The sequence below is a fragment of the Cheilinus undulatus genome, linkage group 5 (genome assembly GCF_018320785.1).
Source record: "Cheilinus undulatus linkage group 5, ASM1832078v1, whole genome shotgun sequence".
NCBI classification, from domain to species: domain Eukaryota; kingdom Metazoa; phylum Chordata; class Actinopteri; order Labriformes; family Labridae; genus Cheilinus; species Cheilinus undulatus.
The window spans coordinates 44,459,150-44,477,190 of NC_054869.1; the positions used below are offsets into that span (position 1 = coordinate 44,459,150).

Sequence of the window (18,041 nt, forward strand, 5' to 3'; positions counted from 1 at the left end):
TTTGCAGATGGAGACTGAGCCGGTCGTGGCCTCTGTGCCCGTGTTTTCAGCTGGACCATCGGTCACGGTTTCATGTCACACCCCCGCCATGCCCAATGGCTCCAGCAGCATTGAGGCCAAACCTGACGAACACTCTGGAAAGCTAACAGCTGAACAGCTGGCTGCCATCGAGGATGAAGAGCTCCTTGATAAAATGGTACCTTAAAGCTTAAGTTATATTTCTGTATAATTTACAGGGAAATCTGGTTTACAAGTTGCACCTTATATAAGACGCAGTCTGTTTTTGGGGGGCTTTCTGAGAGGGAAAAAAGTTTTTTTTTCAGTCCCATCTGTTTTTGCAATGTGGCGTTTATAAACTTCTTTTCTTCCTGCTGTGCCCCCAGACCGGGGTGATAGTTGTGGAGTACAGACCCATAGCTTTCCACCTTCATTGTGCATTATTAGTTTTTTTAATGAGTCTTTTCAATCAAACCATGACTCTAAAAAGGCTAGTTTAATTGACTATACCACTATTTTCTTTAAATGCAGGATTATGACCTTATGATCCAGCATTTTTATAGTGGTATAGTTGCACAAATATCGAAGCTGAAGCCCTTATTTTAGTTGGAAATTGCAAGTACGTCTTCAACACCAAATTTGACCGCAGATGCAGGGCCTTTTTCAACTAATACTGCTTCTTCAGTCATGTAGAAAGTTCTCATATTATCACTTAATCTCACTAGCTTTGGGAGGGTACATTAAGAAATCATCGCCTGTGTTATGTTTGTGTTTGTGCAGTGCATACATAAATGGAGCCTTTCCACTGTGGCTTTTGAATGACATCTCACTATTTCCATTTGTGTCTTTTTTCCCACAGCTTGATGACTCAAAAGACTTTGAGGAAAGAAAGATGATCCGTGCAGCCATGAGGGATCTTCGCAAGAAAAAGAGAGGTAGACCCCCCCCCAATCTAGTGCTCTGACCATGACTTTCCATATTCATTTACATTTCTATTTCTGCTTCTCTCTCAAATCATTAAAGAAAGACACACTTGCATTTGATTCTGCCATGATCAGCTTTAATTTCCTTTTATTCCCAAGATTTGTGGTATCTTTTTCTCTTGTCCTGTTTACATTTTCTTTTTCTTTTCCTTTTCTTTTTTTTAACCAAACTTGCTATTTCCCCATCATTTCTACCCCTTCTGCCCTCAGAGGCCATGCTGGGATGTACTCAAGAGGAAATAGGTAGGGCAGGTTGGTGTGCAGTGTGAATTAACAAGAGAAACTTGCCTGGGTTTGACTTTGTGTGCACCATCCTGTCATTGTCAGACTGCTACAATATCTATCTCTTCAATCTTTGTGGTGGATGATGAAGGATATGTACACAGTTTTTTGATATGCATGAAGCATTTTTATTTGTTTTCAGTCACCACTCTGTGCTGTAGCAGTATTGTTTGCAGTGAGTACTTACCATATGCACATAGCAGGTTTTTGGATATAATACAAAAACAGTTGAACATTTAAATTGGATTCCTGTATTAAGATTTATGAAGAATCTATATTTGTTGATTAAATTTACTATAAAAAGTGTTTAAGACAGCCCAATGAGTCCTAACCTTTTCAGACGTAGCCTAGTTACATATATCAGACTGTTAAATATGACGTTTAAGCCTATTTATTTCTCCAAAAATGTGCACAGCTACCGTTTTCTCCAACATCCAGCTGATATTTGAAGGCTGAACTGACAACATTGGTCCAGATTGAAAGTCTTGAAATAAAGACAAAATTTTATCATGTTATTGCTTGTAGATCAACCAGCAACTGAAAAGACAATAAACTGTATCAATGTGAGGAAAAAGCTGGCGATATTTCATGTTTTAACACCATATTTTATAAAACATTAAGCCACATGCTAATATTACTGGTAGCTAGAAATGTCTGAAGCATATATTTCTCTTCTCTACATAACATATTAAGAGGGGCTATAAATCATGCCACCACAAATAAGTCAACAGACCCAAATGCTATTGATTGCTGTCATCTAAAATGTGCCAAAACAAAATAATCGACTGACATATGCAAATGACTCATTTTGCTGTAAGCTAATGTTAGCCAGAAATGATCAGAGAGCTTAATGTATTTTGTTTGATACTTTACAGTGATAAAGAACAGAAGCTTAAAGTTGTGCTAACATAAGCAGTTACCTAAAACCTTAAAATTTTAATATGGCAACAACTGTGTTAGCAATAAGCCACCAGGTGATATCATATAGTTAGCTAAAAAATTACAAGAGCTTAAGTTTATTCCAATGTAATGCTAACTGACAAAAAGTTAAATGCTTAAATTCATGCACACTTAAAACATTAGCATTTGTGTTTACCTAATATTTCCTTGAAACCAATGGCCAGGATACAACTTACAACATCAATCAACCACTTACTAATATTATAGTGAGTTATAAACTAGCTCAGAGCTTACTGTTTGCTAATTTTATACAGAAAAAAATCTGTGAACATAATGCTAACAAAATATAGTAGGAAATGCTTAAACTCTTGCATAATAATGTTAACTAAGAAAGAGTAAAATGCATTAGCTATTATCTGGATTTGGTTTAAAACAGTTCTCTGGCAACAGCTAGCATTAGCTATCCACCACTAAATATTATTATAGTTAGCTAGAAAATGTCAGAGAGCTTACATTTCTGTTTGGTAGTTTCACATAAGATTCAAATCTATGCTGTCAAGCATAACGTAAACTGACAGTTGTATGTACTCTTCCAAAAAATGTATGCATACTTTATATTAACAAAGAAACGGTAAAATACTAGTATTGGCTATCAAACTGTGCCTAAAAAAGATTGTAAAGCAGTTACCAGCTATCAGAAAATAGGTTACCTTACCGCTAGCTAGAAATCGGCAGAGAACCACTTCTGCTTGGTATCTCTACATGGACAGAATTGCATGTATGCTAGCATAATGCTAACTTGCAAATAATTTGTGTAGTGTTGCAAAATAAAACAGGAAAGTATTGAATCCATGCTAATATTAAGCTATTAGAAACAGTAAAATACTAGCATTAGCTATTATTTGAAATTTCCTCTAAGATCGGTATGGCAATATTTAACCTTAGCTTTAGCTACTAGCTCATCAGTAAGCTAGAAATTGGCTGAGGGCTTATATTTGTTTAATAGTTAGCTAACATACACAGTAGGAAAGATGTTTTCAACCTGACACAATGCTATTGAAAGAATAGTTGAAAGCTAGCAGTGTTATCTTAAATGTACTAAAAATGTATTTTTGTCAAACAACAGCTAATATTAGCATCCAGCCAGCAGCTAATATTATCATTAGCTTGTAACTAGCTGAGATATTTTATGTCTGTTTGGTGTAACGTGAAAATGTTTGAATTTATGCTACCATAATGCTAATTGACAAATGGTTGGATGCTAGCAGGGTTGTTATCTAACACTACCTGATAGTGCTGAAATAGAAGCCTTTCACTCCAGCTTTTTATTTTATAAACGGTTTAAATGACAATTATTGGTCCAATTCCCCAAATTAACGAGAATGTTAAACTGGAAAAAAGACAGTTGGTATGATGGGATATCTGTTTAGGCTCCCAGTCTGAGTCTGAAGTCAGAGGAAATTTGCAGCTGTGTCAACAAGTAGAATTAGATTAGCTTTGCGTATCATGTTAAAATTACTTACGTAGATAATTGCTGGGTGTAGAGCTATACCATTATTGAAGAGATTGCTGTACTTGGAACAATGCCCATAGGAGATGATTTGAGTTGCCTATGTTTGCTGTCTTTGATCAGTGATATTTGTGCAGTAGATATTATGCGACAGTTTTGACTCTTATGTAAGCCTTCCACCTGCGAGTGTTTGTGTGTTCAGAGGAATTAAACAGCGCTGTGGAAAAAATGCTGAACTGTATCGGCTCAGATTTGGAAGATCTGTTTTAATCCATCTCTGTGGCTGTCAGATGAGCTGCTGTCAGTTTGTTTAGGACCTCCTGGCCTCCGCTTTTTTCCACTGACATCATCTTCATTTCTCTCCTCTTCTTCTTTACCACAGACCAGAGAGAAAAAGAGCGCGAGACCCGTCTGCAGGAGCTCAGGAACCAACGAGACGCACAGAAGAATCGTGCTGGTGTCGGAGCAGGCGAGATGGTGATGAGGAAGGTGGAGAAGTCGGCAGACGGCTCCAGCCTCAGCCAAGTCACTAAAACAGACCGCTTCGCCCAGTCTGGTAGTTTCTTATCTTTAATACCCAGTGCATTTCAGAAAGCCTTTAGAATACTGTATTGACCAATTCTTACACAATTTTAAAACAGTGAGTTGGCAGTTACAAATAAAGGTGATGCTACAAAGCAGTAAACATGGCCCTGTCCCAATGTTAGCAGCCGTTTTCACATGGAATACCTCTGTTTTAACATTTTGCATGCTGCATTTGAGCCATTTTCATTTAAATGTGTTGTTTTATGTGTTGAAAATAAAATATTCTGTTTTATTTACATTTTAGATAGTGTTGGAGAATTTATGAGTCAGGCCAGTAGAAAACTAAGATAACTAGTTTAAAGAAACAGTAATAGTTATCATGTATTAAACCAGGTGATAAAACAAATAACCGAAATGTGTGTTTTTATGTTTAGATGATGGGACCATATCAACACGCAGCACTATGGTTGAGGCCAGTTATGTGCAGAAAACAGACAGTAAGTCATGAATTTATTTTTGCTTCTATTTAAGTGCCTTCTAATACTTTTCAATACTTAAAAGCAAAGGTCAGTGATTGCCACCAAAGGTGCATCTACCAACTACTGACTTGAAGGGGGAGAATTTTTGCAATTACTTGTTTTACATCACATATTTTTGTTGAATTGCCATTACTTTGTAGAAATCTATTTTAACTTTGACATTAAAGAGTTTTTAAACAAGAAAAAACAAATATTTGTTGGACTTTTAATGTTTTTGTTGTGATATAGAAATAGATATTGATATCATTTGATTTTTACTAGATTTTATCTTTGTTAAAAAATCTTGCATTTTTAAAACCTTACTTTGTGTACAACACCATGTATAGTAATCAAGTATCTTTGTGTTTATTATTGTAGGGGGGACGGTGCAGGCAAAGTCATACAGCTACTCGTCCACGTCTTCCTCATCTTCTAACACAACCAAAAAAGTGGGCAGGTAGGTTATGAAACATCAGTGAAGTCATTACTCTGTTGAATAATTTCATATTTACAGATAGACTTTATTTCATGTCTTTTCCTCAGTGTCTTTGATCGGGAAGATGAGACGTCATCTCGCAGTGGTAGCAGTGGGTTAGCCGCTGTGGAGCGAAAGCAGGCGGAGAGACGTAAGGAGCTGATGAGGGCTCAGACTCTACCCAAAACATCCGCCATGCAGGCCCGTAAAGCCATGATAGAAAAGCTGGAGAAAGAGGGAGGCGGGTGAGGATAAACAGAGGGATCTTACTACCAAAGAAAGAAAAGGAGCAGATCTGATCATGTAAATATTAACACAATCCTCACTTTTCTTTCAGCCCTGGAAATCAGGCTGTCGCCAAGGTAAACAAGGTGCAGCGCTCCACCAGCTTTGGTGTACCCAATGCAAACTCCATAAAGCAGATGCTGCTTGACTGGTGCCGCGCCAAGACACGCTCGTATGAGGTGAGCCAACTTAAACATGTTCATCTTTTAACTCAGATGATTAGGATAAAACCAGCTGAGTGATTGAGGAAAGTGTCCATCTCCCTCCGCTGTTTTTATTCAGTGTTTTTGCTATGGCTGTTGGGATATGAGAATTAAACTCATATATATATAATTTATATATATATATATTCCTCAAAAGTTAACAGATCCTCTTTTTTTTAATTATTTTGTTGGATGGCCCTAATATGACGTCATACATTATGTTCCTTATCATGTTTTTTTAAAAATATATTCACATCCAATTTTGACAGCTTCAAAGCAGACAGGACCCCTCACCCCCATCCCCCAAGGGGTGCCCTGACCCCAGGTCAGGAACCAGTGTTCTAAAATATCTATTGTGTACTGCATGAGATCGAGTGTATTGGTCGTTGAAATTGTTTGTTGCTGTCATTCTTGGTCAGATCTCCCTTGAAAAAGAGATCTCTGATCTCAATGAGACTAATCTGACTAAATCAAAGTTAAATAAAGAAATACACTCTGGTTACTCTACAAACCTTTGGTCTGAACTGGGCTTTAGTCTACTTCTATGACACATAAGGTCATGTGTCCATGGCCGGTGTTTTTAGTGCTGGTGCTGTGACTATGCTGACTTTGTACCAAAAATGAGTGCTAGCGCAACAAAGGTGGCTATATCCATCTTTAACATCAAAAGAGAAATGCCAGTATATTTGATACTGAAATGCTGCCATTGTTTAGCATGCAGGAGTTCTTTGGCAAGTTTTTATGGATTCTATCTTTTCCTACATATCTGTTTTATGAAATACATGAGGTTTATCAAAGATTATGTGCTTCCTAATACTGTTGATCATTAGTATGACAGAGATTGTATTGTTTTAAAACATCTGGTATCTAAAAACTATCAGAGTATGTTTGACAAGTGGAGTTTCTCCTCCCTCAGCATGTGGACATCCAGAACTTCTCCTCCAGCTGGAGCGATGGCATGGCTTTTTGTGCCCTGGTGCACAATTTCTTCCCTGAAGCCTTCGACTACGACAGCCTGAGCCCGAGCAACCGCAGACAAAACTTTGAGGTGGCCTTCAGCGCTGCAGAGTGAGTTCTCTCTAAAAACAGACATGTTTTCTCAGTAACATGTTGACTAACCACATTGATTCCTTTTTTATTTATAATTGGAGAATCCAAGGTCAGAGAAACCAAATCAGCTGCTTCAAGCCAGTGTTATTGTTAAGCGTGGCAGTTAAAGTGTAAAGACAGCAGAGGAAAAAATATAAGCTGGTTTTGCGTTCTTTTTAAGCTTCAGATGGAGACTTTTTCCTTCAACCTGAGGCTGTATTGGAGTACATACACAAAGAAAATCAAACAATCCCAGCTGCTCCAAGCCCAAACAAATAAGATTCTCTTTGCACTGAACAGATTTTCACACCCCTCCTCTGATTCCTCTGTAAATTCAACGTCTAGCTTTTTTCTCTCACGTGAGCCAAGGAGGACCAAGCCAAGTTGAAGATGTGAAGAAGCTCCACGACTCATTTCAAAGGATTAACCATTCCTGTTTTTTCAGGTTTATAGAAACAACTCAAGGCTGAGTGAGCCTTATTTCTGCTCCACCTGTCATTACTCCACCTTTAAATCTCCACTCTTCATCTGTCCTTCTCCACGAGTAACTGCTGTGACTCCATCACCTTTAATCCAGAGACTCATGAGCAAACCATCCCCTTAAACAGCCAGCAGGTTAAAGTCAAACCAGTCCTCGGCTACAGCTCCCATATTTCCCTTACTCTTTACCTCTTTTTCTCTTCACACTTTTGATGCCCCCCCCTCCACCTTTTATTTGTGCGTGTTCACATGCTCTCCTGTAGGATGATGCCTATCAAGCAGCACCGGACTGTCACCAAACCACCGCCCGCGTCTTTCCACCTTTGTGTTGCATTATCACTCACTCCCCCCTCCCTCCTACAGCAGTTTGTCATCTGAAATCCCAGCACAGACACACACCACCCTGTGCACCAGTGTGTTTTTAGAGTCACTCTATGATTGTATTTTTGTGTTTTATGCAGAATTCTTGTTGTTTTTTTCATCCTGATTGGTATTTCTTTGCAAAAATGGGGAGATTTGGTCTTAGTGCAGAGAAAAAAACAACAACAAACAAAAAGGTTGGATGAGTTTAGCTGGAAAGGGTTGTCACTAGGTGTGGGACAAAGTATCAACACAGGTAATATTACCATCCTGACTTGTAACTTTCAAAAACTACACAGTGATAGAAACCGATTTCTCTGTTAGTTTTTCTTCCTGCATCACTACTTTATAACTCCTCACTAGAACTTTACATAAATGAGAGTAACCTCTCTTTGCCTTTTGTGGTGTAATATATATTTCTCAGTTATTTGGATATTGTGAGGTTTTAGATCCTCCAGAGACCTGAGATTTTTTTTGGAATACATTTTTAGTTTCTCCCACTTATTTGGGATTACAGGACCTGATAAGTTTAATAACTCAGCCTTGTCTTTGGTCAGTTGTTGGGGTCTTCAGTCTGTAGGAAAAGTTGTCGGTCATTCAGAGAGGAATGGTGGAGTTATTTAAGTGATGGACTACAAAGATCCAGAAGGCCGAAGCCTTCCAAACAAGCAACAGAAGTTTAAGTCAAAGGCCCACCAGTTTCTGCTAATTTATGATTTCATTATCAAAAAATGCAGGAAAACTCCTGCTTACTGTCTAGATTTGTCATTTTAAATACTTTTTGATTGGATTGGTCATTATAATATCAGAGACTGTGTTTTTTTAACTCTAACACAAAGGTAATTATTATGTGACAACCTTTCAGCTGCTGCTCATTTGACATTTTGTTTTGTCCAATGTATTCATGTGTTTGTCACGGACTGAATGTGTCCTGATGTTCATGAAGCATGTTGACTCATGGATGTATTTGTCACTGCAGAGAATGTAATGTTTTTGTTTCTTTTTGTGTCCTTTCTCTCTCTCTCTCTCTCTGTCGTTTCACACTGAATCTTTGACATTTGGCTGCTCACGGCTTTATCTGTTTTTTTGTCCCTCCTTCTTCCTCCTCTGTCTCTGTCCTGTTCCTGCTCTTCCTCTTATCTGGACTTCACCCTCTTCCTCCTGTCTTTTCTGTCATGTTCTGTCTTTCCTTCCTCTCCTCGTCCTTCCTCCCATCTCTACCCCTCCCCGTCGGGTGTGGGCACAGGAAACTAGTGGACTGTCCTCAGCTATTGGACGTGGACGACATGGTGAAGATGCGTGAGCCGGATTGGAAGTGCGTGTATACGTACCTGCAGGAGTTCTACCGCGGCCTGGTGACCAAGGGCCTGGTTAAAACCAAAAACTCCTCCTAGAGTCGCACCCCAACAAAAACTGAACCCATGGTGAGAGAGGGGGAGCCAAAGAAGGAAACACACATGATGGGAATAAGGGAGGGTGAATGAGAATATGTAACTCATCTTATACAGCTAATAGAACAGTATTATCACTCATACAGTAGACAAATGAGACCAGTTTATGCACTGGAAGTTGATCCCAGAATGCACTCTGTGGTCACTTCCTGCACGAATGTGGAAGTACACTTTTAAAAAAAAATTTCTCTAATGAAAAATTCATGAATGACACTAAAACGTTGGTTTTCATAAAAAAAAAAAAAGGAAAATGTTTGTTAAGTAAATACCCCTTATGAGATCCTTAGAGAAGTAGGCTGCGGAGGTGGGCAGTGCTGACCTCTGACATTGTGATCTCCCTATGCATGCATTGCTTGCTAAATCAAGATTTAGCTTTTGCAGCAACCTGCCCTAAAGTTAACCTTGCAAAGCAGATGGATTGGTCAGACTCCACTGTCAGTCATCAGTTCATCTTGCAAAGCTCCAGTCCACAATGTTTGTCCCAGGTCTGAGAACGAACCTGACCAATCAGTGTCATTTGAGGAGAACGATGCCGTAGCAACTTGCGGGGTTTAGTTGTACTGGAAGCTGATAGCAATGGCTAGTGCTGGTGTAATGATTAGCTCAAATGTAGCTTTAGTATAGCAGTTTTATCAGAAATGGGCAAAATTTTTTTATTGAAACAAAAGAGTAAAGAGCCAGACTGAAAGCTTCTCTTGACAGAGAGATGTTTGTGCACCTCTCCCAGTTGACCTCGGCATGAGTTTTATCCACCGTAGTTGCACGATGAATACATCTAAACTATTAAAAAAGGAAACAAGTGTGACAAGAATTTACCCTCCAATATAGGTGGCAAAAATGTTTCTAAGAGTTTGCTTCCTGCTATTAAACAACCAACAAAGAAGAGAAAGACAAAGCAAACAAAACACAAAGAAAAGAAGTGTTTTAAAAGCCTCCAGATGCTAAAGCAGAGGGTTGAAGACATTACTGTTGCTAATACGTTTTTAAAAGTGTGCACAGACCTGTAGAAGTAGATAACATCAGCTATAGCATGCATCTAAGTGCTCTGCTCAGACTCCATTGCAATGTCCCATCTTGCATTTTTTTATAAATTAGTCAGTAGCCCTTTACTGGCATGCACGAGTCAGGATTTTGCACGACCAACCACTGCACCGACTTTTTACCGTCATAAATCATAAATATTATTCATTGCATTAAAATGCACATATTTTAATTTGTATTTAATGAATTTATTTTTATTCTTTCAAATTAGAAGATAGTAGGCTGTTAATGTTTGTTGTGCTTTTTTTTTTTTGTTTGCATATTTTTTATTTTCCACTTTTATGTCTCATGTTAAATACACCACAGGCTGTACCAGCTGTCACTAATGGTTCTAGAAACACTAGGTAGAACAAAGTATAAGTTGCACTAATTTTAGTTTGAAAAAATAATGAGTGAGGGAAATCTAGAATTATAAATCTGAGACTTTCAGTTCCTTTTTTATTGTTGGGCCGAACCTGTACCAAACCGTGATCCCAAAACCGAGGTACGGACCGTTACACCCCTAATCTTATGCAATGGATATATGACACAGTCCATCTGGCATGTCAGGTCAGAATCCTGCACAGGTCCAGTTTTACAAACCATAATCCATCTGCACCTATTGAGCTCAGAACTCAGAGGCCCAACCCGTTACCCGCCTTCTTCCCTGTTTAATACCTGTATCCACTCCAGCACAATCCTATCTTACCTGACCCGTGATTCAAGACAATGTGTAGCACATTGCCTACAACCACTCACTTTCATTTTAGGTGCTTTATTTCTTAGCTGCTGCACAATCAGTATCTTAAAGACAAGGTTGTCGAACCCTAACAAAATACTGTAAAAGAATAAAACTCAGAACTTTCAACACTTGAGAGTTATTCCCTTGGGCTCCTACAGCATATTTGTCACTTATGAGCTAATAAAGAGGTATCAGAGAGACTAAATGTACCTAAAATTACCTGAAAAGCTTTTATTTGCCTATTTAGATAGTTGGTAAAAATAACAGTAACCACTGTCATGTACCCTATTCTATTTTATTTTGTCACCTGTCACCGAGCTGCATTTTCTTTATTTTAGCCGGTGCCCATACCTGCAAAATTATACAATTTTATTTACTACCCATAGCTGCCACTTTCAGCATGTACCCAATCTGATGCAGGACTCTGTCAGGTTACCCAAAAGGGGGAGAGAAACAAAAACCGTGCAGATGCTTTTGGTATTTATATTTTCATGGTCAAGATTGGAAGGTGTAGTCGCATTGAAGACATTTTAACAAGTGTCTTTGTTTAAAAGCAGGAGATTAATAACCAGCAGGAGCTTTAAATCAAGCATGCTCTTTGATCATCTCTTTCTGGAAGTGGCTTTTTAATATTCAGTGAAATTCACAGAGCCAAACATGGTGTGTACGTGTATGTGTGTCCGTGCATGTCTGTAAAGCCTATGACCATGGCTCAGGCACGCAGCCCGACCAGTCTGCAGCTCCGCTCTTTAAAAGGATGTGCTGTAGCGTGATGTTTCAAACGAAGGATCTCAGAAAGAAAACAGAGAGAGAGGCTGCACTGCCCAGTGACTTTAATCACGTGGGAGTTTACAGGTGTTTATTCACTCAGCTTGTTAAAGCTTTTTAAAGACACTCTAATCATAAAGTGCAGAGTGACTTGTGTCTGCTCTTCATTAGATTATGCAACAGGTTTTATGTTGACATTTATTTTCTCATACTGGAGGTGAAGCCTGGCTCTGTTTCTGTTACTGAACTCTCTGTTAATGAAGCGGCTCAGAGTTTACAGTAAAAGGAGATAATGCCACCTTGTGGTCACTTTGAATATCAACACAGGACATCTTTGATTCTTATTTAAAACACCATACATTAGTGAAGTTTATTTCCAGAGTTTTAAATAGTTTACTTATAAAGAAAAGGTTTGGATTAAATAGAAACAAAAGGACCAAAAGCATAAAGAAGCAGAGCTTAACTTCAACAAATCAGAGCTTTAAGTACAAATTAGTTTATGTGGAATGGGTATATTGTGACAACATTAGACTAACATCTGAATGATGGCTCCATAGCTCTTGCTTTGGAGTGAAATAAGAAAGATTAAGGCAGGATTTACCAATAATGAGCTGTTAATATTAATTATATTTATGAAAAAACAAAACACTAAAGAGGGTTTGTCACTAAAATTTCTCCTAAGACCCACCTCTCAAACATTTCTAATGCAAAGAAACAACACAAAATTGCAACAAAAAGACAATAAAAGTGTCAAAAGAGGCAGATCTTGAAGGCAGTTAAAGCTACAATATGTGAAATAGTTGCTACTGTTCTGTTGCTGTGTCTCGATGTTCTGCTTACTTGTGATGGACAAAGATTATTCTCTGACATCAATTGCATGATCAGTCGCCCAAGCTCACCCCTGTAACATCTCCCCCCTCCAATCCTGTAACACTGCAGCCCTGTTTGGGATTGCCAGGATGAGTAGAGTGTAGACTGGTGTTCAGTGTGCCCATCTCGACGGCTCACATCTTGTTTTAAATTCAGGACCATGTTGATTACAAACGTCACTCCATCCGGTGTACTTACTAAACAGTAAACCAACGTTGTGGATGCACTGATGATTTCCTCATAATGAGGGAGAAAAGCTGTTTAAAGTGGCCTTTCTGGTTCTCACTGCAAATGGTGCCAGAATGCTCTTCCCAAATTTTCTCCCCAGTCCAGCCCTGTTTGCTAGTAGCGGGCAGCACTGACCAGGAAGGACACTTTTAACAGCTTTTCTCCCTCATTAAACACTGGTTTGCTGTTTAGTAAATGCAGCTAATAAAGGGCTTTTTATGATGAACACGGTCCTCAATTCAAAACAGGAAGTAGACAGCAGAGACAGGAGAGCTGAGCAGCACATCTCTACCTGTCTTTTGTTATTGTTTTGACTGAGAGCCCCCTGGTGGCAGAATTTACTGTGCAAAAAGGTTTAAGGCCAAAGCCTACGCTTATTTTATCTACCCTTTATGCTTAGCATACACTTAAAGGCCTTTTGAACTACTACATCAGTAAGTGATGTTTGCATCTCTTACAGCTCTTCTTGAAAGCTTTCTCCCCATCATCATCTCTGTTTTCTCCCTTTTTTTTCATCGTTTTGCTTGATGATTGTACACAGTCTATACAGAGGGATGTGTAGTCACGATTATTTAAATGTCACTAGAAAGGTCCAAACCATCATCAGGATGTGATGAACAGTCATTTACTGGTAGAATTTTATATGTCATGATTTTAATTTAATCACCACCGGCACAGCAAACACCGTAAGAAAAAAAGGTTCAGGGTTAGAAAATGGTTAGATTTTAATTTGTAAGATTGCCAGAAGTGTTGTTGTCTTGCTACCAAAATGTGTTCTTTAGCATTGCTTGAATGTAGGGAAACGATTCAGAATGGTTTCTTCTTTCTACTGGGAAAGATTGAAGAGCAGATAGGGAAAAGAGGTGTAAAATAGCACAATATGTAATGCACATTACACATATATTATACCAGCACTTATACACAGTTGTATATGGAAGTAGCTCCAGCAAAAGTCTAGTATCTGCTAGTTTACAGACATTTTAGACATCAGTTTACCCTATTATAGGGATTTATTAGTCCCTGTAGAGACATTAACATCACAAGTAAAGTGTTTGTGGAATCACAAAGTTTAAAGCCATAAATATTTGGAATAAAATGTAAGTGAAGATACAGGCACCAGTACAAGAAATAAGATGCAGTGTTCTTAATCAGATGACTTTTTCATTTCAAGAAACTTAGTTAAATTAAATTGGTTTTCAATAAAACTATATTAAGTTTGTACAAGCAGGTCAAGCCTTAGTTTTGCTCTTTATGTCCTGAAACAGGATGTGGCAAGTTAAGCGCTTGTGGGCACCATCGGGTTGGGGGATGGATAGACACAACCTGGATGGTGCTCTGGATGCCCTTGCATATTACTGGTGACAGAGAGAAAATAATCTGTTGAAAGAATAACAAAGTCCACACCTTTAAGGGGGAGAAAAATGCAATTACTCTGCAATTACAATTTGCATGGGATTCAAAACATAGACATCCTGCGCCATTATTACTAGAGGTCCCTAGGTAATACCAGCCCTGCACAATTAAGGCATAAGATCTAATTTTTTTCAACCAAAGCTCTTCCACTATTTTTTGTTTTCTGAAGGACTATTTCTTATGAAAACCAAAGAATATCCTCATCCCTCCTCTAGTTCTGGTCCTTTCTCCCCATCCTGCCTTCTCACCTTCCTCATGCTGTCCGTCCTCTCTCTTCCTCTTCTTCAGGACCCACGCCAACTGCATGCCTCTGCTGGAGGTGGAGGACATGATGATCATGGGGAAAAAACCAGACTCCAAGTGTGTCTTCACCTACGTTCAGTCTCTGGTCAACCACCTGCGCAGGTACGAGATGTCCATGGGTCGACAGTGTGACCTTTGAACTGTGTACAGCAAGTGTTAGCCCCTCCTCTCCCCTCTCATCTTCTCCTGACGACGTCCTGTGCTCTGAGGCTTTCTGACAGAGTTGCACATCTCTGACGGACCAGTTTGGGACGCTGTGTGTTTTTGTTTATTATCTTTGTTGGCAGTGGTGATGTGTTTTCATGGTTTCAGTCCTTTTGTTCGCACCGACCACCTTTCTCTAGCGACAGAGCGCCAAAGTTTTTAAAAGACTTCCTTTAAAGCTTTAAGATTTGACACCTTTTTTATGAAGCTCCGCTTTATTCCAGGTGGTATCTAACACGCATCATCACAACGCTAGTGTGTGGAGACACAGCAGGAGAGAAAAATGATCTTAATTCTTCTTTTAAATTATTTAATCCTTATTTTCTCTGCTACACTTTTGTAAAACAGGCTATCAGCAGGCATTAACTCCGCTAAGAAAGAAAAATTTGATGCATCATCTGGTCATTTTGGTACTGCTTCTTTCTTTTATACCAAACATGGTTAATTTAAGTGTTAGAACTAACTTATTATCTCATCATGATATAATCAGACTTATTTAGTATTTAATACATGAGCACAGGGATTTCTCTTATTCTGTTGTTTAAATAATGGCTATTTTTGCAGTCATATGCTGAGTTATCTCACTTTTCTGAACCTCACAGTGCTACTGAGAAAATTTTTAAGCATTTAACCCTCCTGTTTTACTGTATTTTTGGAGAAAGTGCTCAAAGTCCATGTTTTTTATTCAGGTGTAAAGGAAGCAATGAGTGTGTTTACATGGAGTAGAGTATCTTGGATTTATAAAAACTGCATGAACAATGATTCTCTGTGTACATCCCATGTGCATGTTATGCCCTGTATATGATCCAAACTGGGATAAAACTCATAACGGATACTCAGATCCATGTAAAAGCACTCAATGATGGTTGCAGTCAGTCATACAGCTGAACTGCATTTCTTTTTGTTTCTGACTATTTAAAGGACATTACATGCCCTGCCGAACACATTCACACACAGTTCTATTAGAGAGCTCCCTATTTATGCCTGAGTATTTTTTTTAAATATAAGATTTTGTATTTTGTTAGTGTATATGATGCTTCTAAAAGTTCAGTTTAAAGTGAGCTCAAAGTTTTGTGAAACAGAGAGAAATAATGACAAAATTGTATATTTTAGTTCATGAAGCTAAGGAGAATTTTTAAATGAAGATTTTTATTCTGCTTGTAAAGTTAAGGTTCCTTTGAAAAGATGTTTAAAATCTGATCATTCAGAGACGATTCCTTTCTTAAAGTTAGTCGAATTAGAGAGATTATTTGAGATTTATTCCACCGCTGCCAACTGAGAATCTTCCACGAAGCAGTGAGTGCTGTATATAAGAGCTTAGACACGTTCTGACTTCATGTTTCTGTGCACCACAGTTCATGTGAATGGAAATTAAAACCTATTTGAGAAATGAATGAGTCTGTGCTGGATTATTCATCTGATTATGAATCATTAAACATGCTTACACTCACATACACTTCCTGTTAGGAGAAGTAGAAATTGAGGGTCTTTATCAGTTCATTGATGTGCCATCTGACATCCCTCATGCACACCTCTTCCTCTCCTCTTAGTTAAAGAGAAATGCAAAAACAGAGGAGGGAAATTTGCCAAACCAGGAATCTTTTCCCTGCACAGATACTGATGACGGGCTGCACAGCTGTCCTACTTGTCAAACCCACAGTAAAAAGCTCAGCCTCAACAATGCCTTAGACAATGCAGACTGTATCAGGGCCTACGTGAGTTTTCCTCTTTGCCTCTGTAGCTCATAAAAAGGCATCACTTTTGATTGAAGTTTCATAATCTGTTGTACTTGCTAGTATCGGGCCCTTTCATAAGGAAGCATATTTTTTTGCTGCTTTGTAGAAGACCCACATTTACAGGTGCATCATGTAACTGCTCATTTTTCCTGTGATTTACTTTAAAAGTTTGACCAGGTTCATCTCATACAAAAAAACATATTTCAAGATGTCTTTCTGTTTTAATCTTGATTGCTACGGCTGACAACTCACAAAAATCTAAAATCCACTATCTCAAAATATTAGAACATTGTGGAAAAGTCCAATCTGCAGAAGTTTCCCTGTTCTTCATTGTGTCACTCTGGTTCAGTACACACAACCACAATCATGGGGAAGGCTGCTGGCCTGACTCTTGTCCAGAAGACAATCATTGTCACCCTTCAAAAGGAGAGTAAGCCACAGAAGGTCACTGCTGAGAGGGCAGGCTCAGAGTCAACACTGTCAGCCATCGACCAGGACATTTTAGACCACTTCATGCTTCCATCTGCTGAGAAGCTTTATGGAGATGCTGGTTTCTTTTTCCAGCAGGACTTTGCACCTGCTCACAGTGAAGCCAGAACTACCAGAAACTGGTTTGCTGACCATAGGATTACTGTGTTTGATTGGCCAGCCAAGTGGTCTGACCTTAACCCCATAGAGGATCTCTGGAGAAATGTCAAGAGGAAGGTAAGCTGTAATCAACATTGACACAAAAAAAGAAATGAAATATTTCACTTTGTATGAGATGAATCTACAATATAAGGAAGTTTCAGTTCTTGAATTAAATCACAAGAAAAATGAACTTTTTCATGGTATTCAAGTTTTTTGAGATACACCTGTATAGGCAGGAGAAATTTCTCAGTGGCTCTAAAAACGTATAGTACATAAGTTAAGACAGGACTATAATATAAAGCATATTATTTGGTAGATCTGTCTATAACACAAGTGCTTTACCCTTATTAGTCCATACAATTCCATGAAGACACTTAATCAAAACAGCTGCTGATTCTTCAGACAAATGCCCATACATTAAAATTTGGACATGACCAACCTCCATCTACTTTTTTATTTTGCGACTACAAATCTCATTGTTCTATTCAATTGTGTTAAAATTGTCTTTAATCTCTGTAATGTTTATATATCTTTGTTTTATTAGGCTTCATCTATGAAGCACATTGGTCAGCTAAGGCGCTACACAAATAAACTTGACTTGAAAGGCTTCTTGTAGGAGCTTTTAAATATTTTGAACAGGTCGGTGTTATTTATGCTAACCGAGGCTGTCTTCTTTAATGCCTCATTATCTTGAAATTAAGTCATGCTGTGTAAAGTTGCAATATATTGCAGTCTGAATATTTATAATAGGAACTCATTCCGCAGATCAATGCTGCAAGGTTAACATTTATAAAAAAGTGATGATCTGTTTGGAGTTGAATGGAGAGTGTATGCATCCACATCATACATTTTATATGCTTAGTTTTCCAATGATAAGTCAGTTTTAGTCTTTGTCTTAAAATGTACAGAAATAAACTCATCATAATGGGGAACCCTGATCCCAAGATAACAAGATGAATATATGGAAACCTTGTGAAAACAACCCAAATGTACTCATTAAAGTTAAATGAAATATATGGACTTATGTCTGCTTGGGGCAACTGTAAATGTAGCATGTGCGTAACTGTTG

At 38.4% G+C, this 18,041-nt stretch overlaps 1 protein-coding gene across 5 annotated transcripts in view; it reads left to right on the forward strand.

Moving 5' to 3' along the window:
* smtnb (smoothelin b) overlaps positions 1–16,000 on the forward strand; it is a 111,699-nt gene extending 95,699 nt beyond the window's left edge. For 2 of the 5 annotated variants that reach the window (XM_041786938.1, XM_041786943.1), the window contains 10 exons: positions 8–196; positions 857–932; positions 1,191–1,223; positions 4,055–4,228; positions 4,632–4,694; positions 5,094–5,172; positions 5,259–5,435; positions 5,528–5,654; positions 6,595–6,746; positions 14,388–16,000. In XM_041786938.1, coding sequence (XP_041642872.1) covers positions 8–196; positions 857–932; positions 1,191–1,223; positions 4,055–4,228; positions 4,632–4,694; positions 5,094–5,172; positions 5,259–5,435; positions 5,528–5,654; positions 6,595–6,746; positions 14,388–14,541 — 1,224 coding nt within the window. In that variant the 3' untranslated portion in view covers positions 14,542–16,000. Of the gene's footprint in view, positions 1–7; positions 197–856; positions 933–1,190; positions 1,224–4,054; positions 4,229–4,631; positions 4,695–5,093; positions 5,173–5,258; positions 5,436–5,527; positions 5,655–6,594; positions 6,747–8,853; positions 9,032–14,387 lie in introns of all 5 variants that reach the window. The other 3 variants (XM_041786940.1, XM_041786942.1, XM_041786941.1) reach the window with 3 other exon arrangements.
* The last annotated feature ends 2,041 nt before the right edge of the window (positions 16,001–18,041 follow it).